This window comes from Catharus ustulatus, chromosome 7 (genome assembly GCF_009819885.2).
Source record: "Catharus ustulatus isolate bCatUst1 chromosome 7, bCatUst1.pri.v2, whole genome shotgun sequence".
NCBI classification, from domain to species: domain Eukaryota; kingdom Metazoa; phylum Chordata; class Aves; order Passeriformes; family Turdidae; genus Catharus; species Catharus ustulatus.
This window is the reverse complement of record NC_046227.1, coordinates 40,392,343-40,420,208: the sequence shown is the minus strand read 5'-3', so window position 1 is coordinate 40,420,208 and position 27,866 is coordinate 40,392,343. Positions and strand designations below refer to the sequence as shown.

At 38.6% G+C, this 27,866-nt stretch overlaps 1 protein-coding gene across 4 annotated transcripts; it reads right to left on the bottom strand.

The window, feature by feature from the left end:
- Positions 1–307: 307 nt before the first annotated feature.
- Positions 308–27,376, bottom strand: MARCHF7 (membrane associated ring-CH-type finger 7). 4 transcript variants are annotated; one of them, XM_033064065.2, is made up of 11 exons: positions 22,307–27,376; positions 18,172–18,330; positions 15,943–16,114; positions 14,199–14,366; positions 11,790–12,584; positions 11,471–11,702; positions 11,053–11,222; positions 9,722–9,831; positions 8,256–8,369; positions 1,988–4,658; positions 308–1,659 (listed from the first exon to the last, which is right to left on the bottom strand). In XM_033064065.2, exons 1-10 carry the CDS (start codon positions 22,478–22,480, stop codon positions 4,422–4,424), a joined length of 2,331 nt encoding a protein of 776 aa, XP_032919956.1. In that variant the 5' UTR covers positions 22,481–27,376; the 3' UTR covers positions 308–1,659; positions 1,988–4,421. The 4 variants fall into 4 exon arrangements, with proteins under 4 accessions (XP_032919956.1, XP_032919958.1, XP_032919955.1 ...); XM_033064067.2 differs by adding an exon at positions 6,500–6,548 and having other exon boundaries at positions 11,471–12,584; positions 22,307–27,375; XM_033064064.2 differs by having other exon boundaries at positions 11,471–12,584.
- Positions 27,377–27,866: the final 490 nt, after the last annotated feature.

Sequence of the window (27,866 nt, the reverse complement as noted above, 5' to 3'; positions counted from 1 at the left end):
ATCTATATAATAACACCCAAATCTCCACCCCCTCCCCTCAGCCTTTCTTCCTCACCCCCAAAGAAGGCACCAAGGACTCCCAGACGGGCCACGAGCGGCACGGGGATGCAGACACAGAGGCTCACCCAGAGAGCGCTGCGCTCAGGGACGAGCTCTGCGCAGCAGGTGCACACAGGTATGGGCACAAGGACAGCGACGGGGACAAAGATATACACCTGCCATGCAGGGCAAAGGGAAAAGGAGAAGAAGAAAGAAGGAAAGATAAAGATGCAGGCAGCAAGGGAGACAAAAAGCAGGACAGAACAGGGAGAGGGACTGAGCAACATTTATTTAATAAATATTAAGGATTTATTTCTTGAAAGAAAAAGAAGAACAACAGAGAGTGAAGTAGTGAAAAGGAACGGGAAGTGGAGCACACAGGACAAAAAAAGAGCACAAAAGACACTGGACAGAGAGAAAGAGTGTAAGTCGGATAGAAGGCTGAAAGAAAAACAGGAGCAAAGCCCAGGACTAATTATTACAGAGTGTGGCAGGTGAACGTGTCCAAAAACCACCAGCTCCAAGAGAACAGGTCACGGTCACGGCTCAGCCTAGGACTCATCAGTTAACATCCGTCTCCATAAAGCCCCTGACAAAACATAAGGTGAATGGTTGATGTGCTCCAGCTTTGGTGCTGCTCAGCCCTAATCCCAGCCTGTACTGCCAGCGAGCACCCTCATCTCCAAACCTTTTATCAGGGAAATCTCACCTCTATCTGTTCCCTTCCCCTCCCAGTATCTGTGTGTGATCGGAATGAACACGATGAGAGGCTTCTCTGTTGTCTCTTTGGAAAGGGGATTCTTTGGAAATCCTACAGTGACTTTAAGACTGAGCAAGAGGACTATGAGAAAACTTGGAACCTTTATTGCTAATAACATCAAACTGCTCGCTCTGGAGAAGAGAGAACAGCCTGTTTTCACACATCCAAATTCCTTCAAGTTTCTCCAAACTTCATCTGTTTCCTGGCATTGGGAGAAGTGAGAAGTGTTTAGCACAGCACAATGAATAGAATACTCTCATTTTTAGAAGACATAGTTGAATAACAACAGACAGCAACACTGCTTTGAGCCAATTTGGGCACATTTCTCTTTCTGTAATCTGCGCTTTCTTCTGTGTCACGCCTGAAATTCTGAGTTCCTTAGGTACTCTGCCCCAGTGCTTCCCTCTCCTCTCAGCGTTGCTCAAAAATGCTGAAAATTATACAATTTATCATCAAAAAGAATTCAAAGAGAATTCGTGTTCCTCATAGAAGGCAAATGCTTTTATTCCAGGTAAGCTGGGGGAGGGAGGAAACCTATAAAGGATATGATCTTCCATTACTGAGTGTAATTTACACTACGAATTAAAAATGTAACACCATGTAAAAAGACCAGAAAAACCAGAATCATCGTGCAGTCATAAAAACTAGAGCAGCAGCCTCTGTTACATGTTACTGTTGCTCATCATTCTTCCCAGGTGCGGGACAACTGGCTTCCTACTTTTCCTTCAGGGCTTTCCAATGTCCATGCCAACTGCCAGGGTCCAGTTGAGAATTGCTGGCAGTCTGAACCAAGCTCGTTGCTAACTGGTGCGCAGCTCTCTGCTTCATCATCTCCGGAGCGCCCTTCCGCCTGTGCTGCTCTTAAAAATACACATGCATTAAAATATTAAATAAATTGTGTTCTATTATAAAAATACTAGAATTAGCTAATTTCCAGCCTGTTTTTGATCTCAGGATTCTCGGTTTGCATATAAACATTACATTGGATATTCCCTTACCCTAAGGGCCATTTTGTGTTGTCTAGCTAACACTGACCTTCAGTATCATCTTTCAGAAACACAAAGTTTAATGAAATCAGTTTTCCTTAAAACACAGGCAGTGCTTATCCTGTATCCTTTCAGAAACTGAAAATACATTTGAGTTGCATAAAAACTGTGAAACATAGTACTATAATTTTCTATTACATACCAAAATTTGTTTTGCAATGTGATTTGTGATTTCCTTTGCATCCAAAGTTATGGATGATGGTAGGGAGGACACTTCTGCAGCTTTTAGTCCTAAACATATAAAATACAAATCAGGATTTTTTATGCAGTTTTTATCCCTACCTTCCATTTTATGTCTTTCAGTATTAACTCAGCCTGTTTTTCTAAGGGTTAAAGATTTAAATTTTATTACAGTAATTTTGACATATTTTCTCTTTGCGTGGTTTTTTGTTTGTTTGGGCTTTTTTTCTTTGTTTTGTTTTGGTTTTGGGTTTTTGTTTGTTTTGGATTTCTTTTTGTTAATGAACAGTAAGGTTCAGAGAGTTACAAAAGAAAACGTCTACTTTTTTTTAATGGTATCTCCAAAATACACCTTGACATCAGGTTACTGCTGGTAATACTGTAAATGGGTAGAATGAGACACATTAGGGGGCCAAAAAGGAAAAAAAAAATGGCAGCATGGTGCCAACAGCTTTCTTGGTTCCATTTTTAAATTGGGCAGAAAATATAGAGGTTTTGTTAACTGCACTCTCAATTATGTCCAGATGCCCAGTGGACATGGATGTCATTTTTCAGCTCCTTTGTTACCAACAGCCAAACTTCCTGATACTTGGGGTAAGAAAGATGCAAATTTTTTTTCCTGCTCCAATATGATTTTTTAACTTTTGCCTCTGACTGTACCCCTGGAAAGACTGTAGTTCACTGCATAGTTTAATACTGCAGGTTTGAAAATGAAAACGCCTCATGAAGAGCCCTTGCACCCTTTCTTAGAATGTGACTTCTCAAGTAAGGTGAAGCCAAGAGATAAGCACTGAGTTTCTAAAGGTCTCCTGTTCACAGAGATTACTCTCTAGACATACAGTTCTTTGGAGTTAGTGGTGATATAGCATCTAAAATTGAGCTTGTGCTGCCAAAGTTAAACAAACTTATTCTTAAATTGGGACCAAGTAAAGCTTTAAGTCCTTGAAGTTACTTGAAGCTTAACTGGAATAATTTCTAGTCCTTGGTTACCAATAGCTTGCAAAAGTCATACACAGCTGATTTCCTCCTGATTAAATGTTACCTAAATCAAGAAATCAACATCCAAATCCAGCATTTGGAAACATACAGGTTTCTTTAAATCTTTGTCATTCACTCTTTTCTTTATTGACCCATAATTAATCAATCTGTACAATCTACACTATAATTTATTCTAAAGTTAAAAGAGAAATAAATCCACTTTACGAAAACACTGCAGACCTACTCAAAATTGTCTTAGCCTGATATACTGTATAACTCCTCTCCTTTTTTAAAGAAACTTGATGCCTTTTTGCTAATCAAAAAGGGCCAACCTGCTGTTACAGACAACAGGACAACTCATGTAATGCTAGCAAAGTTAACTCTAAAAATCACGAATCCAATTCAGCTGGTAAGGCACATCCTTTCATCTGCGTAAGTTAGATTTACATACTGTAACAACAAACTCACCGTACTGCACTCTTTGCAGATACATTGTTACTATGGTAATTACGAAACTAACACCTATCTGTAGGAAATACAATTCCAATACATGTATAAGAATTTACTGTACCACCATTTATAGAAAGCATTTCAATCCAAAATGGTCAGAATGATCTTAAATAGCTGGGTAAGAATTTATAAACATTAGTAAAGATATACCACAGACTACAGCTTTCTATGTTTTCAAGTGTAAATTGTGGTATATATCCACATGTAAATAAAATTGACAATACTAGCAGAGATGCACGCCTCTTTTGTCTTTATTTATAAAGAAGTGATAACACTAGAAAACACATTGATAACCAGCACTTTGAACAGTGAAGGTGGGATCTAAAAAAAGTCTGATTAAACTAAACAGCCTTAGGTCTTTGTCAAGTTGCATATCTGCTAGGAATGCTGAAATGCAAGAGTTTACACCTGCAATATTCCATAATGGAACAGCCACATGATATCAAATATAATCTCAGATTTCCAAACTGGTACATAAAAATACCATCACCAAGTATTAAAAGACCTCTGCAACTTCTTATTGCTTTTTGAGTTAAATAATAATCTTCAAATAAGCCAAACCCCAAACAATCTCTACAGCATCTTGCTTACCTTATCCTGCTGTTCATTCATTAACAATGGAAGCAATCAGTTAATATGATGTGGCAAAAGAGGCATTTAAGAAGAGCCAAACAAAAACGTATTTAAGTACACGGGCATCCCCACCCTCCCCCGAAACCCACTATAACCACTTAGTGCCAGTACAGGAGCAAAACTTGGTAAGACAAAACCAGAAGTCTGACTACAGTAAGAAGGAAATAGAAAGGGAGATAGAGCTTCCTTAAATATTCAGAATCTGATGTCTTCCAAAACAAACCACAACATCCTCATAATTTAAAAAAGGAAGTTGCTTTCTATGTATCTAATCCTCACACATGCTGAGTAGTTCTCAAGTCCACTGAGCTCCACTGTGCAGCAGCTGATTTTGAATTCAACAATGCTTCAAAAACTACAGTAATATTCAATGTGCATTTTACTAAGGAGAGGAATAAAACAAATGCACGTTGACATTGTTCTTGCCAGTTCAGCATTTCTGCAGCAATTCTGTTTGTTTCTTGCAGTATGAAAGTTCTATCAGCATCAGTCTTCAGAATCATCTTCAGAAGCTGTTGGAACAACACAGTGTAATCAGAAGACTGGACAAAAATGTGTAAAATTAAAGCACTTTAGGATGAGTAGAGGAAATAAAGGTGATTTTATAACATTAAACAGCAGACTGTAATACCCACCCAAACCTTGTGTAATCATATAGCTTAATTCTTAAATGCATCTCATATCGGAAAAATACAGCATTTTCATATCAAAACTCAACAGAACATATAGTGTCCTCCTACTCTTCTTCCTCAAAATAAGAGGAAGAAAACTCAAGTACGCCAGAGATTCAACTTTTATGTAGTGCTTAGAGTGGCTAATTCCAGCAGTAGTCAGAGAAGGATATACTCAATGCATGACAGCAGCACCCAACATAAGGGAAAGAAATTACTCACTAGGTTAACAATCTGGATACTAAAATACCTAGAAAGATTCAGCACTCTAAACAAAAACTCTTAAATTTTATATGTATGTGTGTGTATATATATATATATACACACACACACACATATATGTTGCTTAATGCAACTTGGGCCTACTTGAAAGCAGCTCCTCTCTCCACTCCTGTCCTTTCAGCATATGCAAGACGAACACAAAGCCCACATAAGTACAGGATTTTGTCGTTGTAAGGTGAGTTAAAAGACAAATACACACTTGTCAACTATGGTAGAAAGGTCAGTACACACAACCTACATTAGGTTTGTAAAATGCTAGCTTGTCTGTAACAGGAATTTAGTGTGTCCTCCTAAGCAAGGTCTGAAGGCAAGGAAGTGTTTATACTGGAGTAACTTTTTCCATCCCTGAACACAGAAAGAAGAAAAGTCTGACTTCAGTGCTTCTTCAGTTCTTAGAAGAGAAACGTAACTGAAGTGCATCAATAAGAAATCTAGAACACAGTATTCCTCACCTGCAAGTTAAAGGCTGAATCAAATATAGACTGAATTAAGGAGTAAAATGACACTCATTAATTTTTCCTCTAGTAAGGATGCACATAACTTAGGAATGAATTCAGAACTCAAGACCACCTTTGATGGCTCTGAATGCAGAAATAATCATCTTGAACCAGAACTCTCTCTTTCACACAAACACACACGTTCTTTATAGTATTCCAAATGCATCCCGTGTACTGAAAACCCGTATACAGTTGGCAGACACTCACATGCACGTTGGGAAAAATAAAAAGAGTAGATCAAGTACCCTTCTACTGACTACTCAACATACCCAGAAAGGGTGTATTTACCAGAAATTTAGACATATCAGCATACAGTTTTGAATTTAAACACACTAAAAAAAGCCATTACATGAAAAGTAGGTTAATCCTTTGCCAGAACTGGCAACCTTTAGACTTCCTTCACAAGGTCTGACAGGTCTGATCAAGGAACCCACACAATCAAAAAGTGCGTATGGATGAAAAAAACAAAGGGAAGAAGAGGGCAAAAAAAAAACGAAAGAGAAATGGTAGTACAAGTGTCTAATTTAAATGCAGTAAAATTAATTTCTGAATGTTTTTTTCCTGCTAAGACTCTTGTAAAAGGCAACAACCTGAAGGTCACCATTTATCCGGTAATTACGAATTAGCAGAATGACAATAACCAAACTGTAACTAGTAAGGAATTTTTTATTGATTGCAGATAACACTTCTGTGGTCTAAACAACTCTGTGCTGTTGGGAAATTAATAATGGAGAATTAAAATCAGTTCCCCCTCAGAATAATTCTACCAATGATGGAAAACTCACTGCTCAGTAAGGTTTTCAGTAATGATGTTTAGTATTTATGAATCTTGGCAAGGAGGATTGTACTCATTAGCTTTGAGTCGATCTAATGGGAGAGGAGGGAAGGAGGGGAAGCACCTACTTTCAATATCTTCCATATGTGCCTGAAGAGTTCTTGCAAGGTTAATAAACTAGAAACAAGGCAGAGAGAAAGTAGTTTAAAAGTTGCAAAGTTATCTACAGAAATTTGCAACAAGTTAGCAAAGTTTTCTTCAGTTTTTACATTCCAAAGATTCATAACAGATTTTGGTTATCCTAATCCATTTGCCCAACTTACAATGCAAAATTTAATATAAATCCACACACACTAGACTTCAAATTGCTATTGCACAGTTACTTCAGCTGTAAAATGTTTGTGGTAGCAGCTTGTGGCATCATCTTCATGTTCTACAGTCTGTAAAACACATCAATTTTGAAAGCAGCAAACATAAACAAGTGTCAGTTTAATAAAAACCATTCCTAAAAACTGTAGTGCAGAAAAACATATTCACGGTAAGGACTTGCATTAGTTAAATCCATCTCATTTAATTAAGGACTAATATGACAAAACAGAACCCTCTGTGACTGGATGTGGTTCATGAAAAATGCATAAACACACTTAAAGTTTTTGTCTACAATTAAAATCTTAAGACCAGGCTTACTATTAGGCAACGGTGATGGCTTGATGTTAGAAGCACCAGGTATCAAAACCCAAAGCCAGAATTCCTAGGAATAAAGTCTCAGCCAAGTGGTTTTCTTTTGTCACTACCAAACTGCATCACTTAAAAGTCTGGATACTAAGACACAGCAGATAAAATGCGTTTCCACAGCTTACTTATTCACTTGATATCAAACACTGGCATTGCTGCTCTCACTGCATTAAAATGCAGTGTCACACACAAAAGTATGAAATGCCTCCTCTGATGGGAAACCAGTAAAAACATCTTCTGCAATACACTCCAGCTAATAACCTGTGCTGGATGCTGGCTACGATTAGATCATGTGTCTTCTATCTCTCTACACCTGTAGCAGAGAGACTGGACTTGTGGCATACAAGCCCTACATTACATGTGTACAGAAAAGAGGAGCACTGTTCTAATACATTAAGAGATCAGACAGCACAGTCCTGCCTCTTCCAAAGATCTAGCAGTACCTGCTAGCAGTCAAACACTCCCACATGCATTGGATAAGCTTAATACTGTCACTTCTTTGTATGTAAGCAAAAAACCAAAAAATAACCAGTTTTTCAGGAGTTCAGTTGACTAAGAGCACTGATTAATGATCTAGTATCAAATAAACACATAGAACACTGGATTTATGAGTGGACTGCTGTGCAGAAAGAACTCTGTGTCAGAAGGTTGATCTCTTACTGGTTAAGGGCTCCTAAGCCAGGCCTTTCAAGCGATGAGAATGCAATCAAATGCAACTAATAAGAGTTTGGACTAATGCCATAGAAACCATGCTACTGCTATAGGCTGTTGCAGAATGTTAATATTCAAGTACACATTTAGGTGTACTCTGGCAGTCAAGCATTGCAAGTTCAGACCGCTGCAACACAGACTTGCATAATGAGAAAAATTAAACTAATCAGGTAGTCCAAATTCACAATAATCATGACAACATGCTAACTAATGAAATTACCTTGACAAAAAGCATTCTGTAGCAGAGTATCTGCAATTATGTAGTACTCTCAGTTTCAAACCAAACACAGTGCACTGACAAGCACAGCCCATTTTAGACCCACATTTGTTCAAAAAGTGTGTTTCTTGGGTATCTAGCTCCTAGGTCACTCGAGGTAACAATATGCCTCCAAGTTCTCTATATGAGCAACTCCTGCCAGAAAATCACTGCATACTTACTCTGACACGTGTGCTGGCCTCATTTGCAGTTCCTAACATATCAGAAAAGCGCTGCTCGCACAAGTGTAACAACACTACAAGGTAGAGACCAGAGCTGATAAATTCATAGTCTGCCTTAAAAAGAGATCAAAAGACACACTCAGAATGTCAGTAATACATCTGCATATATCATTCAAGTAGAACAACAATCAGATTTTAACAGAATCATTTCAACTTTATCTCTAGTTGCTCCAAAAGAATTAGAAGAATGTAATACAAAAAAATTTAAGTTGCTGAAAAGCTATTTCTACTTCTGGTCCTTCCCATCCACCCCAAATCTAACATGTTATCATTGACGATAAATAGAAATTAATTCTCAGTCAGCATGATTAGTTCAGAGGAAAGAACATGGAAATAAAAGTATTATATCACTTGGGGAAATAACCAAAAACCAGCATTGCTGGTTTCTTCTCTATGGTCCCAAGGCTTTACAGAAAGCCAAAATAAAGGAATATCTTTTAAGAATGTTATGATGTTGTAATTCCTTTACCTGCTTAGACAAAACTTTTAAAATGCTACTGGTGAACAGACAATTTAGTCAATTCTTTAGGAAAAAAATTCAAAGTTCTTATTTCTCTTAAAGTGCAGTGTCAGCAACCAATAAGCAGCAGTAATAAAACAAGGTGATGGCACTCTTGAGAAAGACATTTCAGAGACTGGTCCAATTGACAGGAATTAGAGTACTAGCGTAAGAAACTACTTTAAATAATAAAAAATTAGAGGCTGATATTTTGCCCCAAAATTGATGTCACTTAGTATTTTCTTTCAATATCTGAGGCAGGCTAGTATCATTAGTTTTTGTATATCATCAGAATACACTCACAGAGAATAGGGAAAAACCCTCTCAATAAAGTTTATTAAAAACATCAGCTTTGTGTTACTTAGTAATTTTTAAATACTACACAATCCAATAGTTCTAAGGTAATCCATTTTAAATAACAAAAATAACACGAATGGGCCTTTGATTATTTTTAAGATAGGAAATTATTTGAAGGAGCAGTCAGAAACTGCTAGAACAGAGGTTAGTTTCTACCACTCTAAAAGAAGTTTGTAATTGTATGTTTAAAACAACTGGTAAACTGTGTTCAAAAACAGCTAAAAGCAATGAAAACTTCTGACTTAATGGGAAATTCAATCTAATCATGCCAGAAATCACACGGCACCTATGTGACAATGCGCAATCCAGAGACACTGGATTACAAAGATAGATGACAGATATGCAAGTAAGAGATATATTAAACTTACTCAAAGCTCAGGTCTAGGAAGCGTAGCAGGAAGGTAGTGGTAGTTGGAATATTGAGCAGAAAAATCTGTTCCACATTAACTTTATACGTTTAACAGTCCTTTTGAAATGGAGATGCATTTCTCTAAAGACTGCCCTCCCAGCACTAAAGCAACACTTACCAAATTAGGTAAAATATACTAACTTGTTCATTTGCATGTGCCCTATAGAGTTCGTGAATGTCAAAGTCTTCCAGATTAAGATGCAACTTCTCCTTGCACAATTCACAAGTTGTCACTGCTTCCAAAGAAGAACCTGGTGGGGGAGCGGGCAAGGGGAAAACTCAGTGTCAAGTTTCAACATACAACACAGTCATATAAACATTAAAAATTCTACACAATTTTTTGGCTTTACTTTGCAGAGCAATGTTAGAAGAAAACAAAACCTCTAATAGGAATGTAGTAACATCTGCTACTGTCAGAATTTAAACTCTGAAGAATGTTTCGTCTCTATCCAGCTGCACCAATTTTGCCTCACATTCACTCTGGATATAATACGCTTCTTCCCTCAAGTCTGGCATAAAATCGTTTCTTGGGCTTTCTGAATTTCACTGTGTAATCCAAATACACACAAAAGTAAGAATAAATATATCAGAATAAAGTTATTGTTAAGTAACATTTTGTCTTAAGTACCAGTTTTAAATCAAACTCCTCCATAAGCAACAACATGAATAAAGTAAGTTCATAAAGTTGATAGTGGACTTATGTCTTTACATATAGTTAAGTAATTCAAATTAATTTGTTCTGCAGGCTAAGACTTCTAAAATACCCCAACTCTGATGTGTATTCTCTGGTAAAAAAAGTCAGATACTAGCAACTTCCTTTGGTACAAAGTATTTCACATCTTCTTTCAAGCCACCTACTTTTAAGCGTTAAGAGTGCTGCAGGTAACAGTTACAAACCGGTCAATCAATCAGTTACAAAAATATTTCTGCAGCACGCACTATCCGAAGTGTTCCTTAAAGAATTATATACGAACTTTGAAGTAATTTCTGAACAAGCAATTATAAAGTGCCTTGAACAGGAGTTAGTATCTTTTAAAAAAATTAACATATTCAAGTCTAGTTATAATTCAAACTCATTTCTGGATTTTCAAATTCCTATCACTGCTAACAGTTAGCTCGTCTATAGAAGTCTTTAAAAAAAGCACAACCATTTCGATAAGGAAGGGTAGGGAACAAATGCCACCCAAAGTGGTACCACTGAGTGCTGGCAGAGTAATTCTAAAGCTACACCTCTGCAGTTATCTTTTGTCTAACATCCTAGTAGACAACCCCAAAAAAACATAGTCCTACAAACAAGAAATGCAGTTCTTGGAACTACTCACACGAGAAGTTGCACAGACACAAAAAGCCTGGAAGTGCCATACTACTGTTTGTCCCCACTGCTTGCTTTTCAACTAAACACCCTAGCCAATCCTTCTGATAAACCTCCCTGTATAACTAGAAGCCTACCCTGGGTCTAGAGTTTGCTTTACCTGAATTTATCTTCGATTGCAGCCATTTTTTCATGCACTCCTGGTGAACATACTGCAGACTTCCAGTGCATTTGCATGGCTCTATTAAAAGGTTGTCAGAACTTGCAGAGGACATCTGACAGATTCTGCATAAGTCACCCTCTTCATCTTCAGAATCTTCTAAAAGCAGGCTGAATAGGATGGAAGACCAACAAATGCTGTAACATTTCATGTAGGACTTTTTATAATGAAAATTCCACTTCTCAAACTGCTCTCAAAGCAATGAAAATTAAAACAAGTTTCTTTAAAGACAAAAGTGAGAATACGGGTGACAGGGTACTGAGTTGCCACTTCATCTAAAGGAAAGTATTCTTATAAAATCAAGATTGCAGAAAGCCCTCTCAGGTCAAAATAGGCACAAAAGAACATACTAACTTACCTTTCTTTAATTTTCTGGAGCCTTTCTGGATCTCTTGAAGGCGGTATTTTAGACTTGCCACTTTCCTGTCCATCAGACTGATTCCAGCCAGAAGGAATGATATCTACAGTTATCATAAGATTGTCAGACAGACTGCTTCCTAATGTTGGAGGTACTGCAAAGCGAAACAGAGAACCAGGCAGAATTCCTGAACTTCTTCCACTGGGGGCTGAATCTGGTGGGGAGGCAGTAGCTGTAGAAATAACAGATACTGCAGGTGTCGGTCTGTTAACAGAAGCCCGACGAGGGCTATCTGATGCTTCAAGAGAGGTCTCCTCACCTGACTCTCTCCTTCTAAAGACATGTTGTGATCTAGCAGTTGTATCAGAGGTAGAGATCCTTGTGGATTCATCTCTTCCTTCTCTTCTTCTTCTGGAGAAGAGAGGTGTACATCTGTTTCTCAAAGAGGACGACAACCAGGATCCTGCGCTCCTGTTTTCAGTGTCTGGTCTGTAACTTTCCCCGTCAGAATCAGAGCTGCGATTCTGTGAAACTCCTGATAAACCCCATCTTCGTCCAAGAAAACTAAACCCCTGAGAAGTTTCGGATGACTGAAGTCCTGGAACTTCAGGAGTTGCATCTCCATTACTACTTGACAGAGTAGTAGCTTGAACTCTTGGGACCACCATTGACTCTTCAGATCCTAACGATCTTGTATGCAATGGGTCTTGGCTAGACCTTCGAGAGAAAAACGTAGATGACATACTAGATGCTAAACGAGATAGCAACTGTCTGGTTGTGCGCCTCCCTTCACTGTCAGCTGCTGACTCATTCAGTGACCTTTGAGAAGATAAAATCCTTTCAGAACTACTTGAGGAAGGGGTTTCATCTCTAATGGCAGTAAGAGAAAATGCTGGCTGCACACTCCTCTGGGGAGATTCCAATTCATTTCTCCTTTGTCTTGAAGAATAGTTGGATCTTGAAGAGCTCATGTTAGAGTCTCTGTTGAAAAAAGACGGCTGATGATCAGAAGGCAACTGGCGGTTCACGGGTACATTCAGCCTCAAAGTGCTTAATGAGCTCTCTTTTGGTCTTGCTCCCTCTGCATACGAAGAGGCAGGCCTGTCTTGAAGATCTGTTGCAGAAAAGCAGAGGAAAATACTATTGACAAGATGTGCTCGAACACATCAGGAAACATTCAAGGTCAGGTTCAACAGGGCTCTAGGCAACCTGTCCTAGCTGAAGATGTCCCTGGTCACTGCAGGGGGATTGGACTAGGGGACCTTAAAGGTCCCTTCCAACTCAAACCATTTAATAATTTTTACAAGCATATCTTCTGTAAATGCTGTCTGAGTATGTCGACACATTGAGAAGAACTCCACTGTAGATGAACTGTAGTTCAGATCAAGTAGCTGAGGTGGCTAGTCTCCTTCCTCAAATGGCTGCACTGGGAGGTTGTGGGTGGGAAAAGAGGGAAGGAGGAGCCAGCATGGACAGATGAAGGTAGGAAACAGAAGCTCTCTATGTGTTCTCAATTTTAGAACTCTCATCTTTGTAGTTTTGGTGACCTTTTTTTAATGGGTTCTGCATTGCAATCACCATTTACATCTGAAGATGAGCTTTATTTATCTGGCAGATTCTAGCTAACGAACCAACCATCTACCATATGCTTTTGATTACACATCAGGGAACACAGCTGGGAGTTATTTTTATAGCACTCAATAGCAGTACTACTGCTAAAAATGCAGCACAGACAGTACAAAGCAAGGTTGCTCACCAATCCACTTCTCCCATTAGGCTCTACCAGGTAGAGCAGTCGAACTGCCTCCTTACTAAAAAGTGCTTAAGTGTATGATGATATTAAAATATACTCTTCTGTCGAGGAAAGACTACAGGACGAATTCTGAAATAAGTAGTTTTTATATTTTCTGCTTATCTTTCATACATAGAAACATGGCTTTTTTTGAACTTCTGCATTACAAAATACCACTAAGGCATCTGCAAAAGGCTGCAGATCAAGACTAATAGTGAGATTCCCTTGAGACAGCTCTAGAAGGTCACAGCACTCTGAACAGGAAGTGAAAATTACAGTGCAGAACACCTTACTAGTCCTAGCAGTTGCCATGAGACAAACCACCCACTTCATGTAAAGTGGTGTTTATTTATTTTGATTTTCAGTAGCCCAACAGTTTTCCCTAATAACCATTTGAGAACCCAAATAAAAAGAGATAATATGAACCTTTAAGAAAAAAAACTTTCCTGGATCAAATCAACATTATTTCTCTTCCCATACCTAAATACAAAGAGATCTTAAGACAAACAAGAAAAGAGCTTTAATGACTAATGAGAGTTACAGTGGCAACCACCAACATCACTTTCACACGACTGAATGCATCTACAAGCTAGACCATTTATATATCCTTTGATGGTTTGGTCAACACATGGGAAGTGGCCAACCAACTTTATTTAAAAGGACATTTTAAAATATATCTTGCGTTTGTGTTTTGAATAAAATATTAAAAGGACAGGCCCAGAGAAGTTTTGGATGCTCCATCCCTGGAAGTGTTCAAGGCCATGTTGGATGGGGCTTGGAACAACCTGGAATAGTGGGAAGTGCCCCTGCCCATGGCAGGGGGTGGAGCAAAAGGTCCCTTCCAAACCAAATCATTCTGTGATCCTATGAGCATATTAAGAAACTAAAAGCCATGCAAACTGTAGGTTTACGAGCTTTCAGTTACACAGAACATACATGTTGAAGGTGAAAAGTCACTGCTTCTGTAGCTGGGATCCACCAGGTTATTAACAGACAGATCTGTTCTTCTTTCTAACTGTGTTCGCTCTCTCACCAGATCCGTTCCAAGGGAGCCAAGCATTACTGATGAAGATCTAGGAATCCTACTGCATCTCCATGAGGACTCTAGAAAGAAAAAGTAAATAAATCCCATGGTTTTTATCACCATCTAAAAATCCATTAAAACTGGCACTTTTGACACAGACATTTTTGTTATTCCTATCAAGGACAAGTTTAACATTACCACTAGGCTGACCAAGGACCCAGCTGCCAACATAAAGCTGAGTGCACTCTGCTGATGCTGGCATTTACTTCATCTTGCAGCAAGTTAGCTAAATCAAACAAAAAGTAATAATACTGTTGTGAAGAGTCAGAGGACGTAAGAGGAAGAGAAGTAGCATCTGGTTTCCTAATGGTAGCTAGTTTTTCAAAATGTTTCACATTACAGCAAAACAGCAGAGACTTAGTAAATGCTGCCATTCTACTTGACACTACTTAAATGAAATTTCATTGCCCATAAAAACAGCTGATGAAGCTTAAATGCAGTTTAGACACAATTTTAAGAACAATGACTAACTCTGTCCTTGTTCATATTACAGAGCAAAACACTTCAGTGTTAAAAGGGATCTTGTTTTTTGTTAACAGCTCCAACAAGTGTATAGCAAACTATATATACATCAGTTGTGGACAAAACTCGATCCAAAAGAGTCTTCTTCAATGGCTCTGAAACATCTACCTTGATATCGCTTCACTGCTAACCTAGAAAACTAAATTTAAGCACTCATTGGTCAGCAGTGTGATGACCAATCAATGTAATAAGGGGAAGATAAACAGTCCTACAACATAATGAGAAATGTTAATGGTCGTTGTTTCATTAATAGAGTAAGAAAGTATCAATAATACTGAGGTTTGAGAAAGAATTTAATTTTTATTTGGATGACTGTGCAATTCCATGAGGGGAAATAAAAAAAAAAAAAATTTAATCCATCTTCACAAGGGTAATGTGAATTAATCTAATGATCTGTACCAAAGTGGTTTAGAAATATTTTCAGTGTAAGGCTTTGACCGTTACTGCCTGAGCTTTGGACATCTGTTGGCATATTGTGTAAATTCTGCCTATCCAAGTTTCACAACCTTACAGCGTTAATGAAAAAACCTCAGGTTTTCCTGGAAGAGCTCTGAGTGTAGGATGCTTCTTTACAAAGACCTAGAGAATGAGTTCAGGCCCTGCTGAAAACGTCTTTCCTGACCTAACAACAGTGCTCTACCAGCCATGACATTGTGCTTGAACATATTGCTAAGTATGGTAAAGATTTCCTTTCTGCTGTCCCTGGCACATGTTGATGTATCAACACCATTTGACTCATGAAATAAAGAGCAGCTGCACTCATTCTTTTCTTGAGATCTTGAACAATTAGATTATGTCTGAGCCATGCAGTTCAGCTCGACCACAAATTGAATAGGTACAGGTAATAATTCCGAAATCACACAAGTACAATTAGATTTTCAAAAGACCATGTTAACAGCATACTCAGAACTTTGGATACTGCTATTATTGTGAACACACAATAGGCATACATTTTTATCACTTAAGAAAGATATAAGCATCATATCTGAAGCAAGTCTTTTAAAACTTGGTAAAACCTGATCTTACTACTCAGACAATTTTTATGTAACTCAGCTCAAGTAATTAACCTCTCACCTGAAAAGGCAGTCAAGCCATTACTTCTCACAGAAGAGGTAGATGTACAAGATAGTTTAGGTCTCTTTGAATCACTATCTTGCTCCTGGCTATGCAGTCTTGAATATGCTCCCTGAGTTCTCTCAGACTCACCATAACACCCAGACGAGAAATGAGAGGAAGAAGACGTAGACTGAAATAACATTAAAAAATAAATTATAAATTCTATCAGATGCCCTTACACTGCATAAAAGTGTACATAATATAAAACTCCCAAGAAGTGTAAAGAATAACTTCAGATACAAAACCTTTTCTTTAAAAATAACATAGGAATTATGCTTGTGCTCTTGATTAGTATTTTCAGGTTTAGTCAATACAGTCCTACCAATGAAAGTCAGTTACTATAGCATTCAACATTATGTTTTCTTTACAGATAGATGTGGTTTACAACAAAAAAACGTTGTAAAAAGGGGGAAAAAATTATATTCCTCACCTGTAAGATGCTATAAACATAATTAAATATAGCTTTACAGATCCCCAAGGGAACATATTTTGGTGTCCAGAAATGGCCAAAACAGAAGAGCTACATTACTTTATTTAACAGCTTAACTAATCCAACTTATTTTTTATCAACCTAAAATACAATTACCTAAGGACTGAGCTTCAGGAAAACTGTTTGAAACAAGTCTATTTTGATTACAATAAGCTTAAGTGCAACTGAAGGAGTTCAGAGTAAAGAATGGGTACAAAATTTCTGCAGTGCACAGCACTGAAATAAAACAGTTTTCAGAAACTAGCTCTACAGGACTTAAAAAAGTTTGGAACAGCCTACAAAGCTGTTTATCTGGTTACTTACAGTCAAGGCATTCATTTTCTATTTTAAATACCTCAGGTTCATTTTTTCATATTAAAAAGTTGAGCTCAATCAATAAGCTGAATTGAGCTGTTCGCCTTCCCAAAAACTATCTACAATCAAGTTCCTTTAAAGATCAACCAAATTAGAGTATGTTATACCCGTGTTTTATTTCTATTTAGCTATGGGTTTTACTAAGTTTAAGCCACAACTTTTCACTCCTTCAAACTAAGAAATCTCTTAAGTATTTCCCTCATCCCATCATAAAAAAACCAGGGAGACAAACTAACATCAGAAACCAAGTACAAAGCCAGGTTACTTCCTACTTTTACTTGCTATGCAGAATTTTCAGTGTCTTCAGCAAGGTTCACTAGCATCAGAATTTACTTTAAGAGAATAATTAAATTTAATGGAGGGAAAAAAGGGGTTTCATCTTGAAAATCAATAGCACTAATTTAACTAGCTATGTAGACCACTTAGAACCACAGACTCAACTTGCATTTAAACTATATGTAGACATCTACCACGACTTCCCTCAACGGCCAACAGGTGCACACTAGTTCCTCCCTCCTCACCCCCCAATAGCGCAGTGTCTTCGCCTTCAAGTCACCTAAGTACAGCAACACCTGTTTAACGATGTAAGCACTCTTACAAACCCAAACATCTTTCACTTTGAAAGTGAGAAGAATTTTTATTTCATTATTGTCCCACCAAACTTCTTCAGATTTTTCTGCTTTCCCTATTTTAATATATCTACTGCACTTCAAACTGTTTTACTGTCACTGTAAAATGCATAAGCATGTGACAAGCAAGTTACTTTATTCTTGGAGTTACAAAGGCACATTCTAGAAACCAATTAAGACAAACTACTAGGACGTGAGTCTTGAATCTCAGGTAACCACTATTTCACACTATGAAGTAAGCAGATGTAAGTAAGAACAATGTGACGATGAACTACACCTCTCAACTGAATTTCCTAAAGCAGATCTGCAAGCCCATGAACTTTATGTTAACTCACAAAGCTAGTACTATCCAAAAAACAACCCCCGTGGAAATACCTGAGGGAACAAGTATAAATAATATCAACTTTGCCATCCACAGGACTATAACACATCTGAGATTCTAATCATCACCTCCTTTCTCTTTTTAAATGGACTTTTACAGAGCTACTGACTTCAAATGTATTTCTTAGCTTTTACTAAAACTAATGTACATCACTATTTTCATCCTCTGAATGGTCTATCTTCTAGCTTTTGCCCCATCTTGAATTAATAAGATTTACTTATCCAGAAATGTTAGAGAGAGCCCCTGATGACAGCTTTTCAGATTGGCAAGACTAAAGCAAAACTCTGGGGTTTCAATATTTTTTCAAAGTATCACACATTAACAGTTCTCACCAATCTGCTTCTGCTTCCCAAAAATCTTCCAGAATGGGGGTGATCAAGTGTCCCTGAGTAGCGAGTTGGAGACGACGCTGTAAGTTTCCAAGGAGTTTCACGAGTGTCCCTTTCGCCAATTCTCCAGTCTCTGCTGGAACTATTCAATACACTGGATTCCTGAAGAACAACATGCTTATCATAGGCACCTTGTAACTCAAAATCTGTATCTGATCAGAATATTGAAAATACAGGGAAGTGGAAGCAGTAACAAATCTGGAAACATTTAATAAGAAACCTTGAGAGATAGCCAAGAAATGAAACAGGCTTAAAGAGAACCACTGGCAAAAGGAAAGTTTTCTTGTTTGGCTTTTAAGTACTTTACAGCAGCTCCTTCATCTGTCCTCTATTTTGACAGATGACAATAAAAAGTTGAAATCTAAGTCTTTTGAGGCATTACCCTGATTTAGATACTGCAGCAACAGAGCAGAATTAAGGGTCTCACTTTCACTGCAAAAAACACCACAGGTCTCCATGACAACAAAAGCACCTCTTGGGCCACTAAAACAAGCTGAATTTCGATGAATAGATTATCATCAAAGAAACAGACTGCAATTTAATTTGCTCCATAGAATAATCATGGAGATTAGCAAAATTAATAGAGATAACAGAAATGCGACCATTTTACTAACACTAAGCAGTATTCTTAAGTGATTATTCGTCCATTCTCTTTCTGTGAACTATTAGTACTACAAACACAGTAGTTGCCGCCACCATTTCTTAAAAGCAACAACAAAGCATTCAAAACCAAACCAAAACAATACAAAAATCTCAGCTTGTTTTCTTCCTTCAATTTAGCTTAAGACTATTTAACATCCCTTGTCAGAATGTAACAATTAAAGCCCTACATAAGGTATTCTGGTTATGGTGTCTATTTTCAGTAGTTGAAAAACATGATCAGGAAAACATTCAAAACAATTTTATAAACAACACTTGACCCTATGCCTCCACTGAAGAAAAAAAAAAAAAAACAAAAAACAACTTTTAATTAGTTTGTCATAATGCGTTTATTATTATGTTGTATCATAAAGGATAGAAGTTTTTTTCCTCATGCCACTAGCTCAATTTTTGTATTTTAAAGTAACCTAGCAACAACACCACATCCCAAACATCTGATTAGTTGACAATTAACCTCCTTGTTATGCCTCCTCAGATAAGCAGGAGCTAGTACCCAGATCGATCTCAAAAGTACAAGACGTACAAGAATTCCATACTGGTATGAAAAAGAAATGCAACAAACTCACCTAATAGAAACCTTTCTTATTTGTTAGCCCTAATCAAAACCAAATACAAATTTGACTGATCTCTCCCGTAAGTTTTTGAGTTAACCTACAATCGCATGTTCTCTCTATAGAAATTCTGTATTAGAAATCCAAGTCCTCTTTACACCTAAAGAATTACTGCTAGTCAAAGTTTTTATTCTAAATGACAAATTTTTAATTATTTATAGCTGAACAAGATCTTAAATACTTTACGATAGGTTTCTGAATGGACTAACAAAGTGAAAATGCCTGATCTTTGTATTTCTATCTGACTGGACTTAAACCTTCTTGCTCCAGTTTCTGTAATCTTAACCCACAAGCAATATACAAGCTCTGCAAGTATCAAAGGTTAGTCAAGAGAGGGAGCTTCCCAACGGTTTTATCACTAAGTACCAGCCCTGAGTAAAGAGTTCTCAGACTACCTTCCACAAACTGGGAGTGGAAAGGGCTACAATATAATCTCACTATACAAATATTTCCCCTTCTGTTTTAACTGGTAAGTGTTACGAGATCATTCCTCAGCTCAGAATTACTTTGCTCAACAGGAAATAGTCAAAAGAATAAACAGCGCAGTGAACACATTGCAGTTCACACAATAAATGAAAAAAATGAAAGTTACGTTGTGTCAAAATCTCTTAACAGCTTCAATACATCGAACTTTACAGCACCAGTTCAGCTGAAGACTTCAGATCAATGGCTTTCAGTATACATACACTGTGTGTGGACTGTGTCCATACATCTCTACAGAGTAAGACTGTTTGATTTGCTTTTGCTGAGCAGCCGGTGAAAAACATGTAGGACTCCAAAAGGCAAAAATGACTGACAACTGCTCCCTTTTGTACATTCTCTATAGCCTACACAGTAACAAGCACATGCATGCTAGAGATAACAAAAATGTAACACACATACATTTAATTGTGCTAAAAAATATTCTATTACTTGTAAAACTGTTTCTCAAAAAGGGTTTTTTTTATATATTAGCATTTAATCAGAGTTACATTTCTGCAATTTCAAAGATCAAAATGGACTTACATTTCTGGGCCCAAAACTGAGGTGAGAATTGCTGACAGGAGCAGAAAGAAAGTACTAAGATAATTGAGCCAAACTGCTATCTGCTGCTCCCAAGTGTCAAAAATAATTTTTGCAATAGTTTAATCTTTACTTCCCATAGTACTCTACCAAATTGCAAGTACCTGCACAGCATGAATACTTCCTCTTGAGCACAGCTCCCCTTTCCCACAAAAGTAGTTTGGTTAGTGTAAAATGTTGCTTGTTAAACAGCAAAAGGCCTTTTTTTCAGTCCCATGCAGTGCATGCAAAGCCCAGCTGTACTAACATACTGACACGACAGGGTAATGTCTGTGTTGGTTTTGCACAGTCTGGGTTTTGGTAGGTAGCTGGGGGGCCACAGAGGTGGCTTCTGTGATCAGCTGCTGGAAGCTTCCACCACGTTTGACAGAGCCAACACCTGATGGCTCTGAAGACAGATGTGCTGCTGGCCAAGGTTGGGCCAATTAGAGATGGTGGCCACACCTCTGTGATAACAGATTTCAGAAGAAATTAAAACACAAGAAGGGATGCAGTTTAATAGAGGTGAGAACATGTGAGGAAAAACAACACAGGGACACCAAGGTCAGTGCAGAAGAAGGGGAAGGAGGTGCCCCAGGGCTGAGATTCCTCTGCAGGGCACAGTGATGACCATGGTGAAGCAGCTGTGCCCCTGCAGCCCATGGGGATCCATGGGGGATGCAGAGATCCACTCACAGCTCATGGGGGAGATGCTCATGAAGAAGCAGGTGAATTCCTAGAGGAGGCTGTGATCCAGTGGGAGACCCAGTGGAGAGAGAGGGCCCTTGCTCCCAAGCTGGAGCAGCCTGTCCTTGGAGGAGTTCACCCTGTGGAAGAGTGACCCACACTGCAGCAGTTTTGGGAGGACTGCTGCTTGTGAGAGTGAACCCACGCTGAAGAAGTTCACAAAGAACTGTGAGGGACCCCATGGCCTCACAGGGGAAGGACTCCAGACCCTAAGCCAAGCAGAAGAAAACCTCGGGTGTCAAATTGACCAAAACCCCCAGCCTGTACCCCTGCACTGTCAGTGGGAAGGAGGGAGGGGCTGGGAGAAGAAAACGTGGTTTTCAGGGTTTACTTTACTTTTCATTATCCTCCTTTGATTTTGTTAGTAATAAATTCACTTTGAACCTTTATGTTAAGCCTGTTTTGCCCTTGGAGTGTTTTCTCCCAGTCCTTATCTCAACTCATGAAGCCTTCAGTAAGTTTTTCCCTCCTCTGCACAGCTGCGGCAGGGGAGGGTGACTGAGCGACTGTTGTGGGTGCCTGGCATTTGGCCAGTGCCAAACCAGGACAAAGTCTAAAGTTCCCCCTCTTTACCTTTTCAAAATATAAACACAGAAGGTGCTGCAGAACTTAACAGCCTTGTTAACTGACAACACAGACCTGTACTTTTTGTATCACCAACACATCAGATGTAATGCCCTACACGCATCAAAGTTCAAACAAAACCCTCACCTCTCCCTCAACAGAAAACTCTATTTACCTAGGTTTAAGATGGCAGTGACTAATAAGAAAACAGATCCGTATTATCAGGATGCCTTCTAATTCACCAAACAGCTGATTTCCAAAGGTGAAGCTACAAACAAGAGCAGGTAAAACCAGAAAATCCAGAACTACCAGTTCACTGATTACTGTCATTGGCGTGGTTCGTAAATTCTTGCATTTTAGAGATTTTGTTTGTCTGAGTTTTGGAGCTTTCTTTTTTGGTAAAAAAGACAATTTTACAACTACTATACTTTATAGAAAGAATAAAAACACGTTACCTGGTATCCAGATTCTAATCTCCATGAAGATTCTCTTGTACTATATGCACCAGATAAACTGTTTCCAGTTCTAGATCCTAGAGGAGAGCTGGAAGCCTGAACAGATATCCTGCGAGGAATTCTTGAGGGTTTTGACTCCATTCTTCGTATCCTGTACAAGGACATACTGATCATTTTTTCTCACAGAACCAGGGAACTCATGCAAAACAGGCACAGGTCATTCTGGGTGTAACATAAATGTGATTCACACATACAAATACTTACACAGTGCTTTGGTCTGACTGCGCATCAGCAAAATGAAGAAACAAGTTCTTATCCTAGTTTTTGTCACCTTTTCTTTACATCTCTCATCCCTCGTTAGAAAACTATAGTCCCTTTTATAATTTGTTATGCTATATTCTTTCAATTATAAATATAAGAGGTACTCCCTTAAGAACGACACAGTACTCATATTAATGCCAAATAAGTGAGGAACTAATAACTCAGATTTCTTAAATTCAAATATTATGCTTTAGCTAATGAACTGCATCTCAACATTTGCAGAAATTATATTCAGACTTATTCCTCAGGGTTGAAATTGTGAAACTTCACTCTCCTGTGAAAAAACACATCTGCAGTCCATCTGCCTTTGACTCCTCCAAAGATGACTGCCATGGAAGTCAACATATGCAAAGAAGCACAGGCTATCTCACAAGTGTGTTCATAAATTTACTTCTCACTTGCTGAGTGTTTATCTGCCTTTTGCTATATCTAGGCATTTCAAAAGAAATGCTGGTACCTTTTCCACTTGAGAAGTGTTCCTATATTCATCCCTGTCCTTGAAACAGTACCTGATTGAACATTTACATGAAACTCCAGACAGCTAAATTCTTCCTCCTCAGGATAGTACAGACAGAAGCAGACCATAAATGGTTGCTCTTAAAAAAAAATTTAAGCAAACTGCAGTACCCTCAATGGTGCGGTACAAAGCATATATTTTCCACAATTCAGTCATGCTCATCAGTATCACATCCTGCAAAAACCTGCTACATCAATCCTGAAACACTTCACATCTGGTTGCAGTTTCAAGGTGAGTCCGTATACTTAGGACTTCTAATCTTTACTCAAGTTATGTTGAATTAAATATTCTACCTGGTAAAAGCCAGTTAGTTACTACAGAACTCCACTGACCCAACAGTTGGGACAGCTGAGTTGTTTCCTTAACCATGCTCTCATGCATGTTCAGTTGTTAGCTAGCTTTACAACAGCAGCCAAAGCACAAAGCAACCAAAATACTTAATCTTGCAAGTAGGACTCTAAAATATACCAAGTTTAAATGGTTGTTTACTTTTGTGTACAAAAAGAACTAGAACTACTGGCTCGTATTACAGAGGACATCTGCTTCTAGACCATGCTTCCAACACTAGGTAACCCACTCATGTTTGCCAGAGTCATCACCAGGTAAACAAGACCTGGTTAGGAATCTGAAATGCTCACTTGCCCAACTTTGCATTAATATACCGAAATAATTGATTTAATTTCCCAGATGACATTTAAAACCTTAGGTAAATATTCAGCAATTTATGCAATACTCAGGTTGTAAGCACAAGTGTATCAATAACAATGTTCTAAGCAGCAGACCAGAGGTCAAAAGAACAGTTCACTGTGCAAGTTTCAAAGAAATTGAGGGCATGCCTAATTATCTAAACTACACCACTTCAAGTGGATCGTTAGTTCAATAAAACGTAACAAACCTATTTATTCCCAAATTGTCATGATAGGTAATTTAACCTTCAGAGTAACCTGCCATAATGTGCTCTACAAGTTTAGTACTTGTATGAAGCTGCAGTGAGTGTAAAAATGTAACTATCAAAGTTGCAAACTGTGAAGCTAAAATAATAAGAGAATAATATAGACTAGAGTGTAGGCTGGACAGGACAGTTGTATGTCTTGATGAGATCTGATACTCTAAGCACTGTCGATGTTTTACTCTCATATAAAATACAAGGAACAAGTACACAGAATAATGGATCCAATTCTGTACTATTAGGTACTTGAAAAAGACTGCCAGCATTATCTCTTCTATTTTGGATCGTTCTGTTTCTGGATCACTTTGTTCCAGATACACGTGGAACCAGACGAATTAAATTACATAGATAAAAGTCAGACACAGATACACATAGAAAATGCAGAGGTTCAAGAAGGGATGGAATTTCCTACTAATAAGAATTAACGTCCAGATGAATCAGCGGAGGAGACAGAAGCGTAGGACAACTTAAAGACTAAATTATAAATCATCTAATACTAATAAAACTAGTATTAAGCACCATCCACAGAACAGAAAAAAATAAGAGCATTCACACAGAACAGGACAAGGTGGAAGACTGGACACCAGAGCCAACTACCTGCAGAAGATGAAATGGAGTTCAAAATCGGCAATTTACTTCTATGGATACACATAAATAGGCACAAGATTAATTTTCTCCTTCAGTGGTAGCCCCAAGAGCACAGACAACGTTACCCATCAGGCTAATCTTGTAAATTAGCACAGGTTGTGATTTCAAAGTATGTCAGGATAATACTATCTATAGAATATTTTCTTACTACAAGCAAAGAAATATTGCAGAAACCATACACAAAAAAAGGTGTTAAAACCAAGGTAAGGCAGCATAATAGAAAAGGCAAAATTTAATGTGTCAGTTTATGTATACACACTATGATTAATTTCCTGCATACAACCGTACATTTTTTCTTCAGTCTTTGCTTCAGCCAGCAAATGAGAAGGATCTGCTACAAAGATCAGAGTCATGTAAGAATAGGCATTTGACATTTGCCATGTCTGATGTAGAAGTGAAAAGATGCTGAATAAAAGGCTTATGATCTAGGCAAAGAAATTCTGGTCAAGGAAATTGGATTTTACCTTTACCTTTCAATAAAGAGTCAGTGACATAAAGCATGCCATTAAGATGAATAATTTTTTAAAATCTGCTGCCCAAGAGCTCTTCAATTTCTGGGTATCCATTACAAAATTTACTTGCAATCCAACTAGCAGAAATCATAGAATAGTTTGACCTGGAAAGGATTTTTAAAAGCCCTCTAGTCCAACTGCTCTGCAATGAACAGAGACATCTTTTACTAGATCAGATAGCTCAGAGTCCCATCCAACCTGACCTTGCATGTTTCCAGGAACAGAGCATCCACCACCTCTCGGGGCAATCTGTGCCCATGGTCCACTACGCTCATCATAAAAACTGCCTTCCTTAAATTTATTCCTTGTCCTATCACAACAGGCTCTATTAAACGTCTGCCCCCATCTTTCTTATGGACCCTTTTTAAGTACTGAAAGGCTGCAATGAGGTTTCCCCCAGAGGCTTCTCTTCTCCCGGCCAAACAACCCAAATCATTTCAGCCTTTCCTCACAGTCTTACCCAGACAGACAGAGATGCAGCTGAAGCCAATGGAGCCACAACATCCAGTTACTAGATAGACAAAACTAGATCTACACATTTCACCTGTGGTGATCAACACTAGTAAGATGTCTTTTGGGTTTTGGAGCTTTTTCCCCAGAGTTCTCTGAAAACCATTTTAAGCACCGTACCTTGAAAGCCTGAGATGCAACTGCCTTTACAGTGGCTTGAACACAAACAAAACCCAGAGGGCTTATGCTGATCATAGTAACACAATGAGGTGGTTATAAGTAAAGTGAGCATGCTAAGTTATCACAGAGTACAGGACAGAGCCACACAATGGTCTTGTGCTAAAAAAAACAACCACATTATTAAAGCCACAACAGTGCTTGTCTGCAAGGGGAATATTGTGCTTGTATACAGTATTTCAGAATGAAAATGGTTCCCTTTCACAGTATCATCATCTTAAGGGTATTCCTGAAGAAAAACACTCAAAACCTCAAGCATTTTGTTTACATACACGGGAATTCAACAAACCCCAAGTGGTAATTAACATGCTGTAGTGACTTCTATAATGACAAAGTAAACACCTCCAAGACAGAGAGACCAAAAAATATCTAAAAGCACTTCTCTGAGGAAATAACAATAATCACAGTAACAGAAATTGGGTTGTAGTCTGAACTGATTAAAAAGCCTGTTGTTGCCAAAAAGTAAAGGAACACCTTACTCAAGTATCACACCTGATGTGTGCTTCATTAAGAACCCTCAACACATTAACCAATGAAAACACACTTCTGGCTTCTCCATTATTTTGACACTACTCACCTTCACACCTAACAACAGAGAAATGAGAAGATGTAATGCAGGATGAGCAGCACTCTTCTTATCAAAGCAGTATATTTCAGCTTTTGCCATGTTACACTACTTAGCAATCACAACCTCATGAAAAAAATCTGTAAACAACTCTAGAGACTCCTGAAATAAAGGACATACGCAATACCTGTCAAGACTTGGTCAGAAACCAAGTTCTGAAATAAAACTTTAAAGTCATACCTGAGAAACAGATGACCAACTTTAAAAAGGAGGTGGAGCTGCACAGGCTATTTTGAGCATACAGCTCAAATGTCCTGCTTTTCTTCATCTGTCATCCCTCCAATAGCATTATAAAAGATGAACTAGACCTAACACAACCCATGGATAGAACTAACAAAGCGATAAAAGATCCAAGAGGTCTTTGAGGGAAAGCAATGCAATTGCCAAAAACAAAAATAGTATGGTTAACTGTCCATTTTTACACCCCTTCATAAAAAACACCAAGAGCAAGTATTTCTCCTCCACCTTGACCCCCTCTATCGATAAAAGAGGAGTACTTTCAGGTAGTCATGTCTACCAGTTTCCATGATTACTACCAGTTTTAAGCAATCTTGTACAGTCCATCAGAAGCTTCACTGCCTGCTCCTAAATTCATTCTTCCAGCTTGGAACTACTCATTAACACTTCTACCTACACTCTCCTAAATTCATTCTTCCAGCTTGGAACTATGCATTAACACTTCTACCTAAGACTCGAGCTGTCACGTCTACATGTTTTTGTGTGGTTTAACATAAAACTATTCTTAAGATTTTCTCCCGAGCAACCTGTGCTCACGAATCTTCCTCGGGAGTTACTCACAATCACGTTTTTATGATAAACAAGACAGTACTCACGAGTGTTTCTCTCAGACTGCGCATTCGTTACGGGTATTTTCTCAGCCTTCAAAGTAGTGAAATTGACAAATAACTCAGGAGCCTCTCAAGAGCCCCATGAGGAGCAAGAATATTTACAAATGTCGACGGCTGCCCACGCAGCCACCGCTGGTGCCCTAAGGCTGGACTGTTCCCGCAGCCAGCTGGGTGCCCCGCAGTTACCGAGGGCACCGCGCACCTCCCCCGCCAGGCCCCGGGAAGCGGCCCGCGGCCGCACCCGATGCCGCTGCCCAGGCAGCATCGGGCCTCAACCGCCGAGCAGAGGCCGCGAGGAGGGCGGAGAGAAACAGGGGGCACCAGGCGTCACACGGCCTCGCTACGAGAGGGGCCGCGGAGCCGAGCGGCCGTTGGGGGCGATGACGGAGAGGGGGGCGATGACGGAGAGGGGGGTGGGGGGGTCTGTCCCAGTACGGCACAAAATGGTTCCCG

Coding starts and splice junctions, on each gene's coding strand:
- MARCHF7 (XM_033064064.2), bottom strand. CDS start 22,480: ATGATCAGTATGTCCTTGTACAGGATACGAAGAATGGAGTCAAAACCC. Junction 14,367..15,942: donor TGGCTTGACTGCCTTTTCAG/GTGAGAGGTTAA, acceptor TTTTCTTTCTAG/AGTCCTCATGGAGATGCAGT. Junction 8,370..9,721: donor GGGCACATGCAAATGAACAA/GTTAGTATATTT, acceptor TCTCTTTTTAAG/GCAGACTATGAATTTATCAG.